Below are 23,424 nucleotides of genomic sequence, written 5' to 3'. Positions count from 1 at the left end.
TGAAATTGTGAAGAAGAACAAATTTGTGCTAATGTTGCTTTCATATCTCAAATTGCAGAAGTTATAGCTGTGTTAAGGTAGAAATGGCATTGAACAGTAATATTCAGTGTTCTCCAGTCTTTGAAACCAATCCCCGAGGATAACGGAAAGGGGACTATGATATTAATCTTTCATTTTTTTGAAGTCAGTTTTATAAACAGTCTTGGGGATTGAAATCAGGGCCTGAGCACTGAACCGGAGCTCTTTTGTTTGTTTGCTTGTTCTTTGCTCATGATCCTCAGATCTCAGCCTTCCTTTTAGGAACTAGGATTACAGGCTTAGGCCTGTAATTTACTCCAGCTGGAGTAAATTTTGAAGTAGATATCTAGAATCACCATTTATAGCTATAAAAACAAGAATAAATAAATTAAGAGAGAACAAAACCTATATTATTTGCCATGTTAAACAGTATTATGTCAGCATTTCTTAATTTGGTTCAGCACTATGGCATGCGAAGGGTTAAACAATCTCAAATTCCACGTTTCTGAATTTTATAATGATCTCTCTAAGATGTACATGAACCTCTCATTGAAAACTTGAAATTGTGGCCGAGTTTCATAAGGCAATTGCTGAATTTGTTTAATTCTACAGTATTTGTGGACTGAATGAATAACCATGTTATATGGAATATATATATAATATTACACAAATATTCTAAGGTGTAATTATTCTAAGGTGATTCTTATATGTAATAGGTCTTTACACCAAAATACATTCTATGACTTTATCAGCTTATTAGTAACTTCTGTCAGCTTACTTTCTCCATATTTTGTTTGATTGTTGGTTTTTAAATTGTACATGTGTTAAATCAGCACTTAGCCTAAAATACAAAGGTTTGAGAAACAGGAAGTGAGGTATACATCATAGGACAGAATATGATAAAAGTTTATGTCTGTGCATAAAGATTAAGACCTACTATGTATCAAATATGACACATATCTCTTTACTAACCATTATTTTATCTTTGAGGAATTTATTTTAAGAAGAAGAAAAACTGTAATAATTATTATCTAACAGTAAGGGTTTATTTTCCTAAATTGTGTCCCTTGGATTGAATTCCAAGTTTAGGAATTTAAGATGAATGTAGAAAATAAGAGTATTAAATAAATGAAGCTAATATATTTGTGTGTTTGTAGATGTATATGTTTGTATATGTTAATTTACTAGAAGAGATTGTTTAGAACTTTTATTTGAACTTATAGAAAGATGTAACCCTCATGATAGTACTTGATTTATTACTTTTTTCAGTCTAAAATTTCAATTTGGGCTGATTTCCAGAGATGTTCAGCTATTAATTTTAAAAAAAGAAAATCTGTGTTGTAGTATATGGACTGAGATTCCAATGAGCAATGTAAAGAGTATAAAAAGGTGTCTGTGGGTATTGGGTTGCAAGGAGAATGCTCTTGAGGAAAACTACAAATGTGTAGAATGCAGAGTTCAGTGCTGTAGTGCCAAGGTTTAGTTTATTTTTCCTAAAACACTGCTTTATTTTGCTAATGATATGTAGCCTTTTGACAAATCCAAAACTTATACTTCACTTTTGAAATTAAGCACATTCCTGCTTTTTTTTGGCTTGGGGGTCTAACTTTTACCTTGCTCTTCTGGGCATCATTTGCTTTTTGGTAAGCATATTTTCACAAAATTAAGGGCTGGGAGATACTAAATGATTTAAACGCAACTGATGACAATGTGGGAATGAATGAGATCTTCCCCACAAAAACCAAGCTGCACAGTACACAGGTAAGACTTTATTTTCCCCAAGGATTTTTGTTGGTTTTGACTGTGTATAATGAACCTACAAATAAGGTCGGATTAGTACATTTTTGTGTGTGACAGGATGGTTCAGTCACCAGCTTTGGGAAGCGCAAATTAAGTGAACTTGAGAGGTATAGGGATAGCTGCCTCAAAACACAGTGTCCCACATAATCATGGGGTTGATGTGGGAATGTTTAGCCTGACTTCATTGTGGGAGATTCAGGATCCTCATCCTGAATGTTACACAGTTGCGAAACAGGTACAAAGAAGTAAACTTTTGTGTATTAGAACTTTGCCTAACAGCAAGGTTGGCGATAAGTTTCTGATTACTCTTGAAAGAGTTCCTTGATCATTGTTTACAACAAGAGAAACTTCAGTTATCTAAATTTGCAGCAATGTTTCAAGAACATCTAGTTTTTCTTTTGTATAACTTTTTGGGATCTATACCAAGGAAATATTAATTAGAGAAAGAACTAACATATAATATGTTAATTTTGTTCTTTTTCAATAAGAGTAAAAAACAAACTAAATTTTCAAGAGTAGACTATGGTTAAGTGAAATTACGATTGGCTATACAGTGTTATTAAGTAATTAAAATTAGATGTAGAAAAGATGCTTAATGGAGAAATGTTTTGATATAATTAGAAAAACAAAAATACAATGCAAACTGGAAAAACCAGAAAATAAACTAAGTTATACAATAAACCCTAAAGTGTATTTAAATATAGAGAATAGAAAGAATATCCATCAATACATGAAAATGTTGACTCTAGCCCTTGGAATAGAGAGGTTTCTGTGAAGTATGAAATCAATTCATTTTTTCATTTAGTTTATTACATTTTATAAATATTCCTTATAGACACACATTGTTTTCAAAATCGCCATAACAGCAGAAGTTATTTGTTGAAATATATATTATTTTGATACAATAGTTGTTTTGTAGTGATTCTTTTTAAGAAATACAAAAAGTTACCAAAATATATGCATTATAAATCCACATTTATAATAGTTAAAGGTAAAGAGAGTACAAATGATTAAAATAAATGTATTGTCCATAGGAGGTAACTCCTGAATTATGAATTATTTTATAAATTATATGGGTCAATGGTATCCAAATGATAAAATATTATTTAATTATTTACATGGGGATTAAGTTTTTATTTGCCTATTCAATGAAGCTAATTTTTAAAACCATGATACACAATGTTATCTTTTGTAAGAGCTCAGTCAGATAAAAATATGTACACTTTGAAGGCAGTGAAAGGAAACCATACAAAATTTTAGTGCTGAGTTTTCCTGTCTGATATGGTAGAAATGATTTTAGTTTTCATGTTAAAATTTCTTGTGTCCTTAAAATTTTTTTTATAATAAATAGAAATAGATTTTAAATAGATCTTAAAATGTGAAGTATAGATAAAAACATGAAAAATATGGGATTAACTGTTAGTGAAAATGGAAAAATACAACATTTCATATAATCTTGTAAAACTGTCCATGTAGGGAAAAGCTAAAAAGGTATACATAAAAATTAAAATAGTTTTTAGACTATTTAACAGCATATGCCTTTGAAATCAACATTTTTGCTAATACTTTCTGTATAATTTAACTAGGGAAAGTATTTCTTGGATTTCTACTAACCTTAATCTGCCTTATTCTCAGATCTCTGCTTTATACTCTTGTGATAGATTGTAGTAAATGATGTCCACTAGTCCATCAAGTGCTTGAGATATGGCCAGTTTGAAATGCTTAAAAAGCATAAAGTGGACACTAACATACTAAAAATACATTGCAAGTTATATATCTACTAGTAATTTATATGAATTTCATATCAAGATGACATTGGGTTGAACAAAATACGTGAATTCCACAATTTCACATTTTTGAAATGTGGCCTGTTAGGTCATTTAAACTCGTGTATTTCTCTCAGACAGTGATGGTCCATACCTTGACAGACAGATTGAGATTCACCCTCCAATTCTTTTTCAAGGTCTTTGTATTGCTTTTCTGGTTTAACTGCTTTTCTGTACCTTCTCACTGACAGAAATTCTCTCACACTGAGAGTCTAAAATTTCAAACCACTGGATTCCTTTATCTTTTTCCTCTTTGGTGCCATTCCTCAGGGATGGTTTACTAAAGCATCCATAACAGAAATCACCGCAAACTGGATGCCTCAAAATAATACAAATAAATGTATTCTCCAAAGTTGGGAGGCCATACATAAGTCAAGGTGTTGGCAGGCCATCTTCTCTAGAACCATGAGGCTGGGGAAGAGTTATTCTCCTCTCTTCCAGCCCCTGCTTGCGCCAGGTGTTCTTTTGTTTATAGCAGTGTAATTGTGATCTCTATCGTCATCTTCACCTGGCCTCCTTCACTACATGCTGTGTCACCTGGTGTTTTCCCTGTCTGTTTGTCCATATTTGGATTATATTTTTCCTAGTCTTCTATTTTCTATTAAGATCCTATTCCTGTATTTTGGGGATTAGCATTTAAGCATGGCTATTTTGGGAGACATTCAATCCACCACAACAGTTATTCTGTTTGCTAAACTTTTTAAAAGCAGTAACATAAGTTTCTATTGGGAACTTCCCTAAACTGTTCAGAACTGGAGTTGTATGTGACTCCAAAGAAAGGACAACTAAATGCCAGGGTGATTAGTCCAGAATATGTATTAAGAGAACTTCCAGACACTGGGGTCTGCAACACATCCTGGTTGAAGGCACAGTGGACAAAGAATGTTCTACATAGTTGTGTCTACAACTGAGTATTGGGTGGAATTTATTAGGGTTTGAGGAATTTGTCTCAGAATCGGGTAGTTTCCATGTTTTGGACAACTATTAAACACCTTTATCAGTATCTGTATTAAGATTTAAGGCTCCCCGCTTGGGTTCAAGTTTACAGGGGGAAAAATAACATGAAAGCTGTAAGTCAAGGTATTCTGTATTTCTTAGAAGTAAGAAAGATGAGGGAAACTGGAGTACCACACAACAGGCAATACTGAAACACAACAAATGTTTGTTTTCCCTTGAAGCATAGTAGCTCCCTCTACATATTCTTCCCTTTATTAGCCCTTTACCACTTGCTTTCTTTTCTTTTGTTTTAGCCTTCTCTGATGCTCTGTTGTAAAAGACACATTTGTAAAGTCTTGCCTTCCTTGGTGTAGATTGTTCTATTTCGGGAACACTGCTATATCTCTTACTCCCACAACAAACTTTCAGTATTTAAACCTAAATTCTTCCCATATTACCTATTCTGCAATGGAAGGCATCTTTTCCTATTGGGCCAGGTTGTTTTATAGGTATTCAATTCTTATGGTGACATTTGATAATGGTTTCTCTTTTGTTTCAACCACATGAGCCTGTAGACAAGAGAACACTCGGCATTTCTCTTATAGGAGTAGCTTCTTTTATACAAGTAGCTTGATTGGTGTATATTTAAGAATGCTTTGCTATAAACTGTTGATTATAACATCTGAAGAATTGCTAAATCATAAGTCTACCACTGATCACAATCCTTTCCTCAGTTTCTTGTAGTAACAGCTATTTTTCTTTGGAGATGAAAGCATTAATGTGATATATTGCCTTTATTTACTCTCTTTACTTGCATGTATATATGGGTGATTCTCTTCTTTCATGTTTGGTGATTTCAGTTTATAGTATGTTGATTATTGCTGTGCAGAGGACAGATCTCATATTACTCCACAGTGAGTGAGATCTTGTCTTATCTTGATATTCTATGTATGTAAGTATTCTGTGTATCCAACTAATTAATATTCTATGTATTTAAACAATATGCCCAATGTTCTCATAAGAGAAATCCCCAATGTTCTATGGTCTACAGGTTCATAGTTATTAGTACTTAATTCATTCAACTTAATTAAAGTTTATCCAAAACAGTACAATTACAAAGTATTTATTGGTATATGGAAGCCTGTCTTTGCCTATGGTTTACAACTGATTTAAAAATAGAGAATTTTGATCAGGGCATCTGTTTTCTAGCTACTCAGAAGGCTGAGATCAGAAGATTGTGGTTCAAAGCCAGCCTGGGCAGGAATGTCCATGAGATGCTTATCTCCAATAAACTATCAAAAAGATGGAAGTAGAACAGTGGCTCAAATGTAGAGCATGAAGTTGAGCAAGAGTTCAGGGAGAGCACCCAGACATTGAGTTCTAGCCCCCTCCAGGACTGGTATACCCTGTCTGTCTGTCTGTCTGTCTCTGTCACTCTCACACACAGAGTATTCTTCGGAGTACTATTATTCATTTTATTTTTACCTTGTTTTAAAAAGATTTTTTGGAACTTATGAATGGAATTTTCACTAATGAAAGTTATTTATTATTGTTTTCAGGTTGGGAGGTAGCTGGAGATCACATCCAGAGTGGAGCTGGTGGTTCTGATAATGATTACTTGATCTTAAATTTGCATATTCCAGGATTTAAGTAAGGACAATCAATTCTTTCCATAAGAGTTCTTTTCATAAGAATCTTCACACCTACCTGTGTGTGTGTGTGTGTGTGTGTGTGTGTGTGTGTGTGTGTGTGTGTGTATGTGTGTGTGTGGAGAGAGAGATAAAATAGGGCTGCCATTATATTAGGCAAATTCTTCAAAGTGCTTAGTGCATAATAAGTTGTCACAGGGTGATAAATAAGATTTAAGAATGTCTGTTGCAACAGTTACAGATTCAATGTGTTAGTTGTATGTTCCTCAGATGAACCTGGAAAAATTTAACAATAATATAACACTGTAATAACTATGATTCTTAGATGCTACATGATGATTTAATCTAAGCAGTTTAGGGAAATTTCTTTTTGGCTTATATATTTAATTTTGCTCATCTGAAAAGTAGCATATTACTTATTAATTGATTTTATTTTGCTGATTTCTCAACAAGTAGGAATCTTTTTCTTGTTTTAAGAATAGCACAGTATTTACAGCAGGAGAGTCAACCTTGTTATAACAGGTGCGTTGATCTACAGTAAACGGGGGTGTGGACAGGCAGAGATGGGTGAGGGAAGGGCTGCACTTTGGAGAAAGCAGGTTAGGGAAAGAGACAAGCATGAGTTTTCTCAGTTTGATGAGAAAAATGGCTTAATCTAATCCAAGTTATATTTAGAACATACTATAAAAATTGTTGTTTAATGTGTCCCATAGGCCACCAACTTCTGTGACGGGAGCCACAGGTTCTGAACTAGGAAGAGTAACATTTGTCTTTGAGACTCTCTGTTCGGCCGATTGTGTTCTGTATTTCATGGTGGTAAGTGAAAAGCAGATTTTGAAGTTTATCATTGGGTGTGAATTTTTATACAAGCTGGGAGAAGAATCTCATTTTTTGACATTTTTAGGGATTTCTACAAACATTTAAATATTCCCCCAAATTCATTAAGAATTGTGCAACTGAAGTCCAGAAAGAGAGCATTAGTTGATCATGGAGAGTTTGAGTTTTCTATATGTAATTTAAATTTTCACTCCTAAAGTAAGGAAAACTAACAACTTCACCAAGACTTCAAGTAGATTTTAGAAGTTTGTTGTCCATTCAATATTATTTATAGCCACTATATAGCTCTTCTTTCTTTTTGTGTTTTCACTAATGCTCTTTCAGTAGTTAGATAATAGTCAATTAACAATTTCTTCCTTGATAGATGAGCTACATGGAAATTTCAACATTTCATTTATTACTGCTGACAGCTTAGGCAAAGGCAAACTATTTTGTTATGAAAAAATACCGACATAGTAAAGGATTATGGATAATCTTCAACACATTTTTCTGTAATACCACCACCAGTCATTAAGTTGTCAGATGTCCTGGTTCTCTTTCCTATTTCTTTAATCTGTTAGATCACAGTCAGTACCATCATGGAAATTCAAATTTCTCTTATCTCTCAAGTAGATGTTCAGTTGTCTTCTGTTTTATTTTCAGTTCCACTCTCGTATACGTGCTGCTGTTATTAAAAATAACCTGTATGCAATAATAATAGAGGTAGAGACAATTTTTTAAAGTGTATTCCCTGGCATAGTAGCTGCACCATCACTTGAAAATGTGGTAGGAATGAAAATTTCAGGGTCCCTCCAGAGTCTTAACTGAAAGTGGAACTTGGATGAAATATATAAGTAAACCTTAAGATGGGGTTCTGATACATTCCAAAGTTTGGGGACTAATGAACCTTGAATGTATTTCATACTTTCTTAGCATGGGCTTTTACTTGGCTTTCTTTCTCACAGCTGGTGCTCTACCACTTGAGCCACACCCCTCCATCTGGCATTTTGCTGGTTAATTAGAGGTGGCACTCCACAGACTTTTCTGCCTTGTCTGACTTCAAACTATGATCCTCTAAGTGTCAGCCTCTTCAGTAGCGAAGATTATAGGCGTGGGCCACTATTGTCCAGCTCCTTTAGACACATCATTCTCTTCTTTTACCTTCTCTTTCCTACCTGGTCCAGACCCCAACAATGTGAATTTACACTCATGTCCTTCATGTTTTAAAAAGTCTAGATTCTGTATATGAGAAAAAATTCAATATTTGCCTTTATCAAGTACGTTTCTGTTTTTTTTTTCTTTTTTGGGGGAGGGGGATCCGGTCGTGGGGCCTGAACTCTGGGCCTGGGCGCTGTCCCTCAGCTCTTCAGCTCAAGGCTAGTGCTCTACCACTTGAGCCACAGCGCCACTTCTAGCTTTTTTCTTATGTGGTGCTGAGGAATCAAACCCAGGACCTTGAGCATGCAAGGCAAGTGCTCTACCACCGAGCCACCTTCCCAGCCCTGTTTCTGTTTTTTAAATCATGCATTTCTTGTCCTTTTATGCCCATGTTTTGTAGGTTTTTGATTTTAGTGGTCCTCTTGTGTTCCTACTTCTTTATTTTTCTTCTTTGTCTTTTCTGTGTGTTCTACTACATCTACTTTGTCTTCCAGCCCTGATACTCTGTCTGAATTGGAAGGGGAGAACATGTTTTCAGATCTTCTCAGCATTGTGTCTGTGGGGGTGGGGTGGGTGGGTGTGTGGTATGTTGGGGAATGTTTGCTATGAAAATCATGGTTTGGAAAGCTTAAACTCTAGTCTTCCAGTCACACCTGGCAGCACTTTTCAGGATGCAGTTCCTGGAAGGGGGTTGCGTGAATTCAGACCCTGCCTGAAGCTTTCTGCATTTTTTCTTTTACGTTTTGGTTTGTTCATTGCTTTCAGCTGTCCTATGACCTCATTTATGATTTCTGATTCTATTCTTGTTTCTTGCATCAGAATATAGTATTTGAATTGTTTCTTTAGTCTTACCACTCTTATTTGTAATTTTGTCCTACCCCTCTGTACTGAAGATTAATTAATTAATTTACTCATGTATTTAAGACCGTGGCTCACACTGTTATTCTTGGCTGGACTGGAAGTTGCAATTCTGTGTCAGTCCCTGAATGTTAATTTGGCTATACTGCAGTTTCCAGAGACCCATTTTAGATTTATTAAGTGAGGAATTCTGCAAATGAGATACAGCAATTTGTGTTTTAAAAGCCTTGAGGCATGAGAGTAGGCCACCATGACTAGTCCACATTATTTATTTATTTTTGCAAAACATTATTTTTGCAAAAATATTCCAGAGATTTTAGCTTGTATCAGAACATGCTAGTTGCCTTTATCCCCTCTCCCAAAACAGTAACTTTTGGAGATACTAAATAACAAGATGTTTTTTTAAAATACTTACAAAATATAAGGTAATATTATTTGTAGTTATGTAATGAATTCCATTTATTATAACTTAGAACTGTGATGTGTAGTTAAACATTGTACATGCTGAGCTGGGTTTTGGAGAGAAGGGTGACTATTTGGTTATTTGTTAATGGGATTCTGTAATTATGACAAGAAGTTTCCATATTTCTATCAGTGGTATGAACTCAAGATGACCCCTTATAACATATATGATTACTTAATAATGTATTTGATTCTTATGTTTATATCATAAAGGAGAAGGAAGACACATGTTTTTAGCTTATGGCACATGATTTGTCAACATCCAAATAACAAATGAGAACCCATCCAAGTTTTAATTCATTTTTCAGTGTTTCTGCACAGAGGACTAGCTTTAATTTTCATTTAAATAAATTAGATGTTATTACATTATTTGCTTGAGTTATTATATTTTCTTTGTAGGTAAGTGGATGATAGACTATTGATGGGAATATCTAAAATCTGTATTTTAAATCTTGAATAAGGCTTATTAGAAATAAAATATTACACAAATCCAAGCTTGCTGAACTTAAATATGAGCTGGTGAGTCTTTCATGGACATTAAGAATAACATTCTAGTTAGCTTGCATTTGGATGAACCTGTAAGTTGCAAGTACAGGTCAGGGGAATTTAGGTTTTCTATGTGAGGACATAGAAATGGAAGGCTGGTCTACTGGTCTATTTGATGAGAATGCTACAATTTTCTTTGAGGACTTTGAGGAATTATATGTCCTCTTCTATGTGTATTTCCCAAGCTAGAATCACACATAGGCACAAAACAATACATCTTTTAAACTATGTTGACACTTTCATTGATACAGTGTATTCCTAAGGACACAAGGTGCTTGTTAAGACTTAAGAGGAATTTTGAAAGTTATAGAGTTACATGCACAGCAGATAGTCACAATCTCTATGGTGTTTAAACACAAACACATAATTGTAATGTATACATATATAGATTAATTCTGACTCTGCTTAAGTTGCATTTATTTTTCCCTATTGTTTTAGGATATTAATAGAAAAAGTACCAATGTAGTGGAGTCATGGGGTGGAACCAAAGAGAAGCAAGCATATACTCACATCATCTTCAAGAATGCAACATTTACATTTACATGGGCATTCCAGAGAACGAATCAAGGCCAAGATGTAAGTTCAAATCAATCAATCATTCAATCTATCTGTCTGTCTGTCTTGTCTACTTACATACTTAGTAAAACACAATGATGATGCCCCCTTGTGGAGGTATAGACAAAGTAACTACTGAAATCCAAAGAAGACTATTGACTTGGAATTGGGCATTTGATTATGTAATGGAGGAGTAGAAAAACTCTTTCATTATGGAAGAATCATAATGCATAAATTGGATAGTGTGGTATAATATGGCTTTGAATTATTCGGAACTCCATATAAATACAAATATCAAAGCCAAAGAGAAAAACAATATTGTAGCAATTAAAAAACTTGTATTTAAAACTTCTGAGACATTGGACAGGTGAGTAACTTTATTCCTTTTCCTCGCACGGATCTGACATTTATCTAGGAGTCATTAATTTGTGTGATTTCTTTTCTTTATGGTAATATTTCTTTGTAGAGAATGTTTTTGTATGTGTTATTACAGAGACTCATTTCTCTTTTTTCCTCACTGTTCTTATTAGAATAGGCCTAATACTCCCTTAAGTAAATCACATTGTATGTTTCAATAGTAGCAGGAACTGCTACTCTTGTGGGTCTCCATAGACATGACCATCCTAGAGTAAGAACAAGGCAAAAATCTGTTGAGAAGTGGCTTTGTTGCTATGACAGCAAACATAGTGCATTTTCTCTTCTCCCTTCAGAATTTTAGTGGGGAACTAATTCCCCAGATTGTACTTAATCCAATTATTCTTTGAGAGGATTCAAACAACCATTTTGAGAGATCAAACACAGGATGAAAACTTACCACTTCTTTACCTTCTTTTTATATTTGCCTAGACAGAAGCATAAAGTTGTTTGAAAACACTTAGAAATATTGGACTAATGTTCATTGCTTGATTAAAAACCAGGTCTTAATTAACTCATGGTTACAAGTAGCAAAAACTCAGTGAGACCCAAAAACTCAGTGCTATTCTACATCCTTTCAGTAGAGGTAGGAGTTTGGCTGGGAGAGCTAAGGAAAGGGTTAGGGAGGAAAGAAAAGGCTCAAGAAAGTGGTGCTAGAAACATAACACAGTATAAATATTACACAATAATTGTGTGAGCAAAAGAGGTCCTAGTCTTCTAAGATTTTATAGTTCCTAGTCCAAGGAACTATAGGCCAAGGTTTTTCAACCCTTGCCATACTAAACAGTGATGAGAGACAATGTTCCTCTGTTAAAGTAAAACAGATCCTCCAAATATAAAGTCTATAAATGTGTTCAACTTTATACTCGTATGACATGCTTAATGCCAATTGTGGAGCTTCATAATGTTCTTGGTTGTTTTGTGGATACTGACATAATATAGGCTCCAAGGCAGAGTCAATTCTTTCTGCTCTTCTTTTTAGAATAGACGGTTCATCAATGACATGGTGAAGATTTATTCTATCACAACCACGAATGCAGTTGATGGGGTGGCCTCTTCATGCCATGCCTGTGCCCTTGGTTCTGAACAATTGGGTTCATCGTGTGTCCCCTGCCCTCCAGGCCACTATATTGAGAAAGAAACAAACCAGTGCAAAGAGTGCCCACCTGATACATACCTGTCCATACATCAGGTCTATGGCAAGGAAGCTTGTATTCCCTGTGGGCCTGGAAGTAAAAGCACTCAGGTAAGTAGATCTGCACCTTAGTTAGCCTAACAAAGTACCTTTTAATAGGGAAACTCGAGGCTTCCCTTCATTTATCTCTAGGAACTTGAAGTTGCTATTCTGAAAAAGAGAATGTAAGCTCTCTTACATTTATTGAGCACTGAATATACTATGAAGGTGCTAATTATGAGGGACATAGATTATGAAGAAAATCATTCTAATAAGAATTCCTCTCCAAAATATTAAAAATTGGTATCTAGTGCACTGCCGTGATAGAACAAGTGAACTCTTCCATAGACTGGCTATGGGAGCTATCTGAGAAGCAGTGGATATATCTCCCAATGATTGAAAAGCAATGATTACTGTTGTATCAAGGGTAAATGAGAATTTTTTTAATTATCAGCATAAGCTAGCACTACAGGGAATATTTACTATTTCTTAGAAAAACACCTTTTATTAAGAAACCAACTTCAGAAAATTTCTCTGACTTGGAAAAATTTTGAATCCTCTGACCTTTGCCTAGAAAAATCTATTTAGAAATCTTCTATATCAGAGTGATACAATCTTAAGTAGAAGAAAAATTTTGAAAATGTTCATTTAGGCCTTTCTGAAACATGCTTTTTAGTAGCAGTTAATAATTTCCTGCAATGCTGTTTTTTTTTTTAATCTTTAAATGAAGGACCACTCAGTTTGCTACAGTGACTGCTTTTTCTATCATGAAAAAGAGAACCAGAGTTTGCACTATGACTTCAGCAATCTCAGCAGTGTGGGCTCGTTAATGAATGGTCCCAGCTTCACCTCCAAAGGAACAAAATACTTTCATTTCTTCAATATCAGTTTATGTGGGCATGAGGTGAGTTCTTAGCTGTCACGGCAAGATGGAGTTTTATGGCAGCTCTGAGTAGATATCTCTGTGTTGATGAATACTACTATGGGAACTAACAACCAATCTCACAAGCCTAGCTTTGTGTTAAAACCCTCTGTTAGCTCCTGTCATATTGTCATACTGACAGCTTTGTCTACCAGGAGCAACCTCACCTAGTCTTAGTTTATAAAGCACTTATCCAGTCATCTGAACTGCAGGGCTTGGAGCTGTAGTTCAAGTGCATTGAGGGCTTCTTTTCAATCTTTCATAGGAAATGGGATCTAAGTGGGTCAGGTTTTGCAAGCTCACCTAATTAAAAATACATCTGTAAGAAGTTGCACAGTTTGCAATGTCAATTTATGAGTACAATGCATTTGGATAATGTCACCTCTTTCACCAGTTATGATTTGAGAAAAGTTTTACTGTTGTTTATGTATTTGTTAGAGATATAGGAAGTAATAAAATCATATATGTAGGATATATATGATATATATTGAGATATATGGCACATATTGTATATGTCATATATGTACCATATGTTATATATGTTCCATACATATCAGAGGATTTTATTAGGAGAATTGCTGCACAGGATTATCAAGTCTGAGAATTCTTATGATAGGCTGTTTGTGAGCTGGAGACCTTGAGATGCTGGTTGATGGCTCAGTCTTAAGTCCAAAGGCCTCAGACTAGAGAAGCCAATAGTATAATTCTCAGCCTGAAATTGAGGGCCTGAAAACTGAGACACTACTGGTATAAGTTCTGGAATCTCAGAGGTTGAGAATCTGGAGTTTTGGTGTCCCTGGTAGGAGAACAGTGACCCAGCTCCAGGAGAACCTCCAGGGAAGCCTTTCTTTTGCTTCTTAGTTCTGTCTGAAGCCCCAGCCATTAAATGTTGCCCACTCAAATTGAGAGCCATCTTCTCTACCCAGTCCACTCATCCACAGACTGGTGTTCTCCTGGAACATCCTCAAATACCCATGTGGAATTAGCACCTTAGAAGTTCTATAGACATTCCTTAATCCAGTTGTGTTTGCACCTAAAGTTAACTATTAAATTGATATTGTTCATTGTGTGTTTTACAAAGAGTTTCAAGAGAATTATTGTCTGAAGAAAAGGAAGTATGTGGGGCCAAATGTTAATTGTTAAGGTAGGGTCTGTGAATAAATAATAAGAGATATTCACTTCCAGAGTGGGGGAAAGGAGAGGTTGATATTGTTAATGAGAGAGTAAAAGAACTGTATGTCCAATATTTCTATAGACCTGGAGTTGTGATTGAGAAGAATGTGTGTGTGTGTGTGTGTGTGTGTGTGTGTGTGTGTGTGTGTGTGTGTCACACACATGATTAACAACTATGAAAATACAATAAAGCATTTCTCCATGTCTCTCTTTATATAAATGCCTATATAATTGTTCTCATAGTGATATCTGAGCCAGACTTGTTCAAAGGAAATAAATGAGCCATTAGTACCACAGAAAAGCTCTATGAAATCTACATGGTGTGCTTTGTCCTGTCCTGACTTCACATGTGGTGATCCTACATACTCACTAGATTGGTTGGTCCCTCCGTCAATTCAGAAGTAAATACATATATATGAAAGATATTTTCATGAGGTAGCAAATGAGGTCACTTCCATTATTTATCACATTTTAACCTCTTTTCTCCTATTGTGATAATTTGTCTCCCATCCTTTGTTTTTCTCTTTGTCCTCTTTCTTTTTTCCTCATTTGCTACTTTGGGTCTGTTATTTCCCTCCTTTCCTAATTTTCTTATCAGTGCTGTTTTCCATTATTTGCATTGGCTTCAACAATTTTATTTAGGCTTAGTTAAAATATAGTTGTATTTTGATGAGAAGGCCTAGTAGGGGGAGAAAAATTGTATATTTGAATTGCAAGTTAAATTAAGCAGAGAAATCTTTATACCTGATGCCTGTGTATGCATACATAAAATTGCTTGCCAATTTTTTTACATTTATTTGTAAAAACGATGGAAAATGCTGTTTTTTTTGCAGTGAGCCTATAGTATAAACACACTATTTAAATGTTCTTCTATATTTCATATATGATATCTTTCAATTAACCTGCAATGATTTAAAAAGTTAAACCCTTGAAGTCTTCAATTTACTGTGTAAGTAAACATGTCGATCGTTATCATTATCATTACATCTCAGAGTAGGTGAGTAAGGAGAGTGTTGACTACTGTTTAGAAATCGGATATCCCTATTCAAGACTCTGCCATAACATGGCTTTTAGACATTCTTCAGCCTTAAACTTTTCTCCATATTTAGGCCTATGAAGCAGTATTTTGCTGGTTTCTTTGAATTGAACTTTTCATAGATGACCTTTGTTTTGGGGGGTTGTATGGCTTTCATCTAAAACAAATGACACATGTAGTGGAGGATGAATGCATCTGGAACAACTGCAGTGAGTCTCAGTCCAGGTCAAACATTGGAATAACCATAGGAGCCTTTAGGAAATGCCAATGCCTGGGCCTCAGCCCAGGTCCATTAAATCAGGATCTCTGCTGTAGAGAGCCATCACTTTACTAGAGTGGCCTATTAACTGAGATTCAGTTTAGAGACTGATGCTTGGGAAACCTCTCACTTATGACTTTATTTTCTTAGGGGAAGAAGATGGCGCTCTGTACCAATAACATATCTGACTTTACTGTAAAGGAAATGGTTACAGGGTCAGATGATTACATAAATTTGGTAGGAGCATTTGTATGCCAATCAACTATTATTCCATCTGAAAGTAAGGGTTTCCGAGCAGCTTTATCATCTCAATCCATAATTCTGGCAGATACATTTTTAGGTAAGTTGCCCATGACTAACATATACTTGCATATATTTTAATACTATGGTAGCAATAACTTGTCAGTGCATTGGTGTTTCCCATAGATGATTAAGGCCTGCATATAATTTCAAATGGTCTTTTGTAAAGTAGTAAAGAAGCCTACAATTTGGGGTCTGTTGGTCATCTCAGAGATGCCAAGAAGATTCTTAAGTTAGGTTTTAATTAATATATGATACATTTTCTGATGATCTGTGCCATATATCAGTTTTTCTAAGACTTTAAGACAAAAAGTAATTTTAAAAATAAAAATCAAAGACAAAAGTAAGAACACTAAACAAAAATAATATAAATCCAAATCATGGTGTGTGCTTTTAGTTTTACCAGCCATTTTCCTACCAGAAATGAGCTGTTAGAAAAGATGAGGTGCTGAATTTTATTTCCACGCACTCACTATGGGCCTGAAAGGTAAATTTTTAAGTGCCCATCTCTGTCTGTGGTCTTTAAAGGTAAAATTTTAAGAAGGATCCAGGTTTCTGGTGATCCTGATCTAGGAATCAGGTTCATTGGAACCAAGGAAGCATGGTGGGGTCCAGGCATATATGATTTTAATATAAATGATTCTGCTGTGCAGCCAGATTTGAAAACTATTTCTTCAGACTCCAGAGGAATTTTACTTCACATTTCAGCACCAAGGCCAGCTACTAGGCTTGTGCTCAGCATCAGGACTTGGCCTTAGAAGCAAATGTTGCTTTCCTTGCTGCTGGAGTTTTGGTTCTAATATCACTTTACCCAGAATAAATAGAAAAAAAATCTTGTTTGTTTTCTTCTTTAGAACAAGGAAGTTTGAGGATTACTATACATTATTAGTGAAACCTCTTTTTTTTCTCCCAAAATGTTCATATTTTATTGTCCAGGCTCTTTGGATCCTCCTATGTACTAGAACCACAGTATGCACCACCACACCTGACTGCAGATTTGTTAAATGTGTGTATTTGTTATAAACAAAAAAAATCCCTCACTGAACTATCAAAGTAGTCCAGCTTGTTTGACAAAACTCAGCAGCAGATAACAATCTTAATAGTAGGCATTCAAAATTGTAGGAATGGAAGGAAAATTAAACACCATCTAAATTGCGGTGTGCATTTTACACAGAAATAAGATCCAGAGAGGTGAAATTACTTAAGCTAAATTACAAGGCTGAGTAGTATCTTTCTATTCTGGAGATTTAAAAAAATTTCTTTTTATTTTACACCATTTGTATTGATTTAATACATTTCTTCTGAAATGATAGTCATCAATGTAAAGCTATCTTCTACTCAGAATCATAGAGACTGAATAAATCTATTTTTCCCATATTGCTGAATTGTTTCTTTGTAAATGTCATTTAGGAGTGACTGTTGAAACCACTTTGCAACACATTAATATAAGAGAAGATATGTTTCCAGCTTCACCAAGCCAAATACCAGATGTGAACTTCTTTTATAGGTAAGTGAAGATGCTGCTTCCCTTGATTATATTGCATATAAAAAACTCATAGATATTTTTCTGTCATTTTGGACTACGAGCTCCTAGTGGCAAGAAAGTTGTGTCACCTCTGGGTGTTTAGCATAATAGTTTGTGCTTAATAAACAATTAAAAATGGCCTTTACCAGTTCTGGTGGCTCATTCCTATAACCTTAGTTACTCAGGAGGCTAAGATCTGAGAATCACACTTCAATACTAGCCTGAGCAGTCAAAAACTAAGACTGTTATCTTAAATTATCTCAGTAGTTTTAGAGCACCAGCCATGAGTGGAAAAGCTCACTGAGAGTATGAACCCCAGAATTCAAGTACTGGCACAAAACCTCCTGAAACAGAAACAGAAAATGTTGACCATTAAATGATTTAGTAAAAAGAAACATGGTATATTTTGAAAGCATGATATAATTTCTCTCAATATATATTTTAAAGACATGTATTCTTTAAAATTAGGCAATAAAGAGATTCTAGTTCATTGTCTTGGAAGTAATTACTTCTAATTCCTACATCATGCCAAGGAGAAATGATCTCTATTATTTAAAAATATTTTGATTATAATTTTGGCTAAAATTCTAATAGTTTTCCTAGAAACTTTGCATATAGCCTTACCTAGTGATATTGTTAACCTTGCATGAAAATTCTAAATTAGTGAACTTTAATACATTTTTTCACTAGCTTCTAGAACATGAGAGCAATTATACACATATTTTTGTCTTTGAAATCTATACAATATGTTTTTTAAAACATCACATCTTTTGTAATAGGTCTTCCACAACTACAACATCTTGCATTAATGGTCGGTCAACTGCTGTGAAAATGAGGTGTAATCCTGCTAAATCTGGAGCGGGTGTGATTTCAGTTCCCAGGTATTATTTTTCTTTGGGATTATTATTCCACTTCTATATTTGGTTTTATAAGTAAAACTCTTCAGATTATTACTATGTAAAGACATACTTCTTAGGGAAAAAGCAGAAGGACAAATGAATCTGTAAGTTTTGTTGTAGGGATGTGTAGAAGCATGGATAGAATAGGCTTTACCCAATCTTACTACTTTCCAGACTGTTTCATGATGCTCCTTTGTTCCATTTGCCTCGAGTGGCTAAGTCTCTTGAAAGTATAGACAATATATAAATAACTCCAGCTAGTATCCTGACCCATTAGCCTCCCATTCCTTGAGAACTGGAGTAGAAACTCTCCTAGGGTATACGTCTAGACAAACCACTACCGGGTGAAATGCTAAGGATTCATTACTAGTTCTTCAGGTTATTGATTAATGGTAGCAGAATCCTTAAGGCAAGACTGATCTATGAAGTCTAATTCAGTTCAGTAGACTTGTTGGCACTGAGGTACTGGCTCTTATTATGTGACTAATACAGACTACTTTGAGGGAGGACACTAGCCATTTTTGAGGGAGAATACAAGCCATTTTCTGGGCTCAAGAAACTCAACTTAAAGACTGCTTTCATGGCATGAGGGACATTTAAATAAATGTGTCCTGATTTTAATTCCTTCATTTATGTATTATTCAAGGTGTAGATTACTTTAAATCTCACTAGGATGAAGATCCCTTTCAATCATAGTTTTATTTACATATTTTCCTCCATAAAAATGCAAAAATATACATTTAAAAAAGAAAACGACGGATTTTATTTGGTTTTACCAGTTTTGCAATAACCATTGAGAGATTTTTTTATTTATCTCCTCCATGTTATGTGTGGATTGAAACTCCTAATCTAAGCATGGCTTAAAGTATTTTTGTATCCTAGAAATATTTCCAGTGGCATCACAGTATTTTCGGTTCATTTTGGGGTGTAAAGCCACTGTAGCACTCACTTCCCACCAAGTACTTCTCTGTGGTTCACATAGATCTGTGAATTAATTTTTCTCTTTATCCAAGGTGAGAGAATAATGTGATTCAAGAATAAGAGTAATAGGTAGCAGTGAGAGGAACAGGAAGAGGCAGATGCTTTGGAATGAGAAAGGATTCTTCCACCAACCTCTGCCTTTATGAAAAAAGATATGTTCAAAGATTCCAGCAACAAAAGCACAGGTCTTCCTCAGTCTCATCAGAGGAAGCTACTAGTCCACTAGTAGCTTTGAGTTCAGGTGCTCATCCTACTGACGATAGTACTTTGAGGGTCTTTATCAGACCATCTATGAATCATCTGAGTCTATCTTGATAACCCTGAAGCTCTTTCCAGGTCTCTGACTAAAGGTGGTGCTTCTAAATATGAGGTGTGACCTTTGGAAAACAAATGATTGTCTGACTCATCCAGGCAAATTTTGATTTTTTAAAATAATTCTCTCTTTCTGAACTTCAAAACGCTATACAAGAGGTTACAATTTAATGTGTCCATCTAAGTGTTCAATATATTTTTACTTCTTGCTATTGTAAAGGTGTTGTACAAAGGGGTTACAGTTATGTAGGTCAGGTAATGAGTACATTTCTTTTTGAACAATGTCACCTCTTTTTGGCTCTCTCCAAGTTTTTCCCTTCCGACCTCCCTTCCAACAAGTGGTATAGTTAATTTTCAGCAGTGTCTAGTGACTATCATTGCACATTTGTTCACCCTTTGTCCCGCCATTTCTGTGTTCCCCCAAAGAGATAAACCTACAAACAAGACAAAAGCTACAGAAAACTATAACAGCAACAAAGGAATAAAAACCTGGTTTCATTTCTTACAGTTCATTCAATGTTTCTTGATCAGAGTAATTCCTCGCATTATTCTCCATCCTGTCTATTCCCTCCCCCAAGACTCATTTCCTGAAAACAGTCTCGGGAGTTTAAATGATAGCAGTTGGCAACCAAAATTTTCCTAATGTGGAAGAAAATATTAAGTTTTTCTTTTGACCTTTGGCAATCTTTGTCACTTCGGAAACTTCATGTTCTTTGCAGAAAACCTTTGAGCATCTATTTTTAAAATTGATTTTTGAAATGTACAGAACATCTTAGTGCTGAGCATCTGAATATTTTTTAAAAAATCATGTCAATTATGATGCATACTTAAACTTGAAAAACATTTGTCTTAACTTACATCCTATAATTTTATTTATTCCTTTTTCCCCCTACAATTCTAATTTTTTTCTTCTTGCATCTTAGTTTACTAAAAACACTAAGTTAAAAGATCAGTGTTCAGGGTGTGGTCCTTCATGTGGTTCTTGATAACATTTTAATTGGAATTGGGATGGTAATTGAGGTGGACACATAGCAGCAGTAAGGAATTACTTGATCTGCACAGTCCAAATGACCTTTAGTTTTCTCTTGAATCAATTTCCCATCAGGGCACAAGGGGGAGCTCTGGGATCAGAACATGAGACAGCAGTGAGTCCTAAAATTAAATTAGATTTTTTTTTTTTTAAAATAGCTTCAGGGCTGAATAGAGATTTTTCTGCTAATAGGAAAGAAATGTTGACATAGCTGGATTTCTCAAGATACTTTTGAAGGGGTTTGTTTTGCATTTTTGGAAGCTTTAAGGTCTCCAGGGAAGAGAGAAAGATGCTAATCAGACTTTTGGCTTTGAGAGGCTTCTTACTGACCAAGAAGTCTCAGGGAGACACAGCAGTGTAAGGATGCCACCCTCAGGAATTCTCCTTCTTGACCAAGAATGTGACTTCAGCAGTAGTAATGTGGATAGAGGCTCTGAATCTTGGTTTCCTGGGAAATTCTCAAAAGACCCTTAGACCCTGGGAAATGATGTCTTAAGAAGGGAGGGGAGACAATATGCATTCCCCCCCACCCCCGTGTCACATGTGAATTTGAGGGAGGGAGCATCACATTGTGCAGGCTGCCTATTCCTCTGCAATTGGAAACCACAACCTGTCTGTTTGGTCTGGTTTCTAATTTCACAATTCTGGAGGGTGTGAGACATTTTAGATGAAAATGTATCAGTATGGTGTCTGTGGCATATGAAGTCTAACAACTGGAATGGACGTTTGAGATATTTTTAGTGAAATGTGTTCCTTGGGCAGAGAATAAACTGCTAATGTAAGAAACTGCTAATATCCCTAAATAGATCCCCTGCCAGGCTTCATCAATCTTGAATCAAAATCTTAGGTAGTGGGTAAGCTCTTTGTCTATCCAAAGAGCAAAGATGTAAGAAATTTTAGCATGAAGGTTATATTAAAGACTGTTAGAAAGCAGGCAAAGGGAATCATTTTGACTCTGAAATAGCAGGGTAGTAATATCTGTGAGGTCCTTGAGTTAAACCCACTCATTTCACACAGTCGGAAGCATTGAGGCCCTGGGGTGCGAAGACATCTAACAGCACAGTCAAGATGGAATGATTTTCTAATGTCTCTTGCTCTTTTCATGCCATCTTGCCTTTTCTTCTTGCCATTTCTGCCTTCTAATTCCTCATGAACAGAGTCTTGCAAAGAAGCACAATAAGCAGAGGTGAACAGCGCATTTATCATGGTTCATAACTCAGCTGACCTATGAGTTATTCATGCCTTCTTTTAAATGAGTTACCTTCCCTCAATCAAGCTGTCTTTATGAATACTATGAATTAAAGTTAAAAGTGTCACCTGTATCTGTCTTTCTTTCTCTCTTGCAAATTTATATTTAGCTGCTTAAAAGTACATTATAAATCAGTATGAAATTGTTTTGCCTAAACCTCTTGAAAGCCCAAATTCGTTATCAGTGTGACCTCCGAATATACTGTTTCTCACGAGGGATGCTTTATAGCTCTGTCCGGATAATGTTCATGGTTTAAATACACCAGGAGCTTATGCCACAGGCTCTGATTTAGAGTCTTTACATCAAAACCACCAGATTTACTGGGAATATAATATAGTATTCGGTAATATTTAATATTATATTTGTAGAATTCTAGCAAAAAGTTTATTCATTTTAAATTGTTAGCAGTCAGAGAAAGATGATTAAATGAGTTCTTTGTTATCTTTTCTCTATATAATATTATGGACAGGTTCATATCGAAATCTGTGCCTGGTAAATTAAAAAGGCAATACAACCTAAAATGTTGAAACCAAGTAGATTTGTAGAACATATAAAAGCATCTTGAATACACATAAATCACTAGAAGCTATTGTGATCAATCAATGGGAAGATGTCTAATATGAACTAGCTGATGCTATTATAATAACCACTAATAAGTAATTTTAAGAGATGATATAACAGTATCACAAAAGATAAAGTATTAGGATCAATTTTAAGATAAGGGAAATGGCATTGTTTTTCCACTAAAGAAGATATAGAATCTGCAGCTGCTGTAATCTTAATCAGGTGCTGACTTATGTTAATTCAAGATGCCAGACTCCTTAGAAAAGGAAGTTCTTGCAGGAGGCCTGTATAACTTTATATTCCTGGTTCTAAGAAGTATGCTCAAACTCTGTACGTGGGTATCTCCCCAAATTAATTGGTTGTAAAAACATGATCTAATTCTAAAACCAAGCTGCTAGAAGGCAGTGAGTCTGAGAGTTATTAGGTCATGAGGGCTCTGCCAATCCTAGTGGAAGGAGCACCCTGATCTCAGGGAAGCCAGAGAGCTACTTAGCCCTTTCTGCTGGGTGGGGCACAGCAAGGTAAGCAATGCCTATGGAGCAGAGAAAACAAGCCCTCACTCCACACTGAATCTGTTGGCACTTTCATCTTGGATTTCCCAGCCTCTAGAAATTTGAGACATGTTCTTGCTGTTTTTAGGTTACTCCGTTTAGTGTATTTTGTTATAGCAGTTTAATAGACTAAGACATACTTATAAGTGACTTCAGCTTTTCCAAAAAAACTGAAACAAAGTACAGTGGTGTTTTATGGATCTTACACAAAAGTATTTCTTGCCATGAAAAGACATCCTCAGCAGAGAAAGGTGGAGTTTCTTGTGATGCTAAAGCTGAAAGAAATCACCAATGGCAGATTAGAGATAGCATCACCCTGGCCAGAGGGTAACAGTTTGAGTACCCTGACATGGGGCTCTACAAAGCCCACAAAAGCCTCATGTGACAATGGTACATTGACACCACATGATA

At 35.4% G+C, this 23,424-nt stretch overlaps 1 protein-coding gene across 1 annotated transcript in view; it reads left to right on the top strand.

Moving 5' to 3' along the window:
• Positions 1–23,424, top strand: part of Elapor2 (endosome-lysosome associated apoptosis and autophagy regulator family member 2) — a 146,195-nt gene that overhangs the window by 110,495 nt on the left and 12,276 nt on the right. Inside the window, exons 11-18 of the mRNA XM_069996381.1 lie at positions 6,140–6,230; positions 6,943–7,045; positions 10,508–10,645; positions 12,021–12,284; positions 12,943–13,116; positions 15,753–15,942; positions 17,313–17,409; positions 18,207–18,308. Coding sequence (XP_069852482.1) covers positions 6,140–6,230; positions 6,943–7,045; positions 10,508–10,645; positions 12,021–12,284; positions 12,943–13,116; positions 15,753–15,942; positions 17,313–17,409; positions 18,207–18,308 — 1,159 coding nt within the window. The remainder of the gene's footprint in view (positions 1–6,139; positions 6,231–6,942; positions 7,046–10,507; positions 10,646–12,020; positions 12,285–12,942; positions 13,117–15,752; positions 15,943–17,312; positions 17,410–18,206; positions 18,309–23,424) is intronic.

This window comes from Dipodomys merriami, unplaced genomic scaffold, assembly GCF_024711535.1.
Source record: "Dipodomys merriami isolate MVZ:Mamm:240054 unplaced genomic scaffold, mDipMer1.0.p SCAF_5, whole genome shotgun sequence".
Taxonomy (NCBI): domain Eukaryota; kingdom Metazoa; phylum Chordata; class Mammalia; order Rodentia; family Heteromyidae; genus Dipodomys; species Dipodomys merriami.
This window is presented reverse-complemented; position numbering and strand designations above follow the sequence as displayed.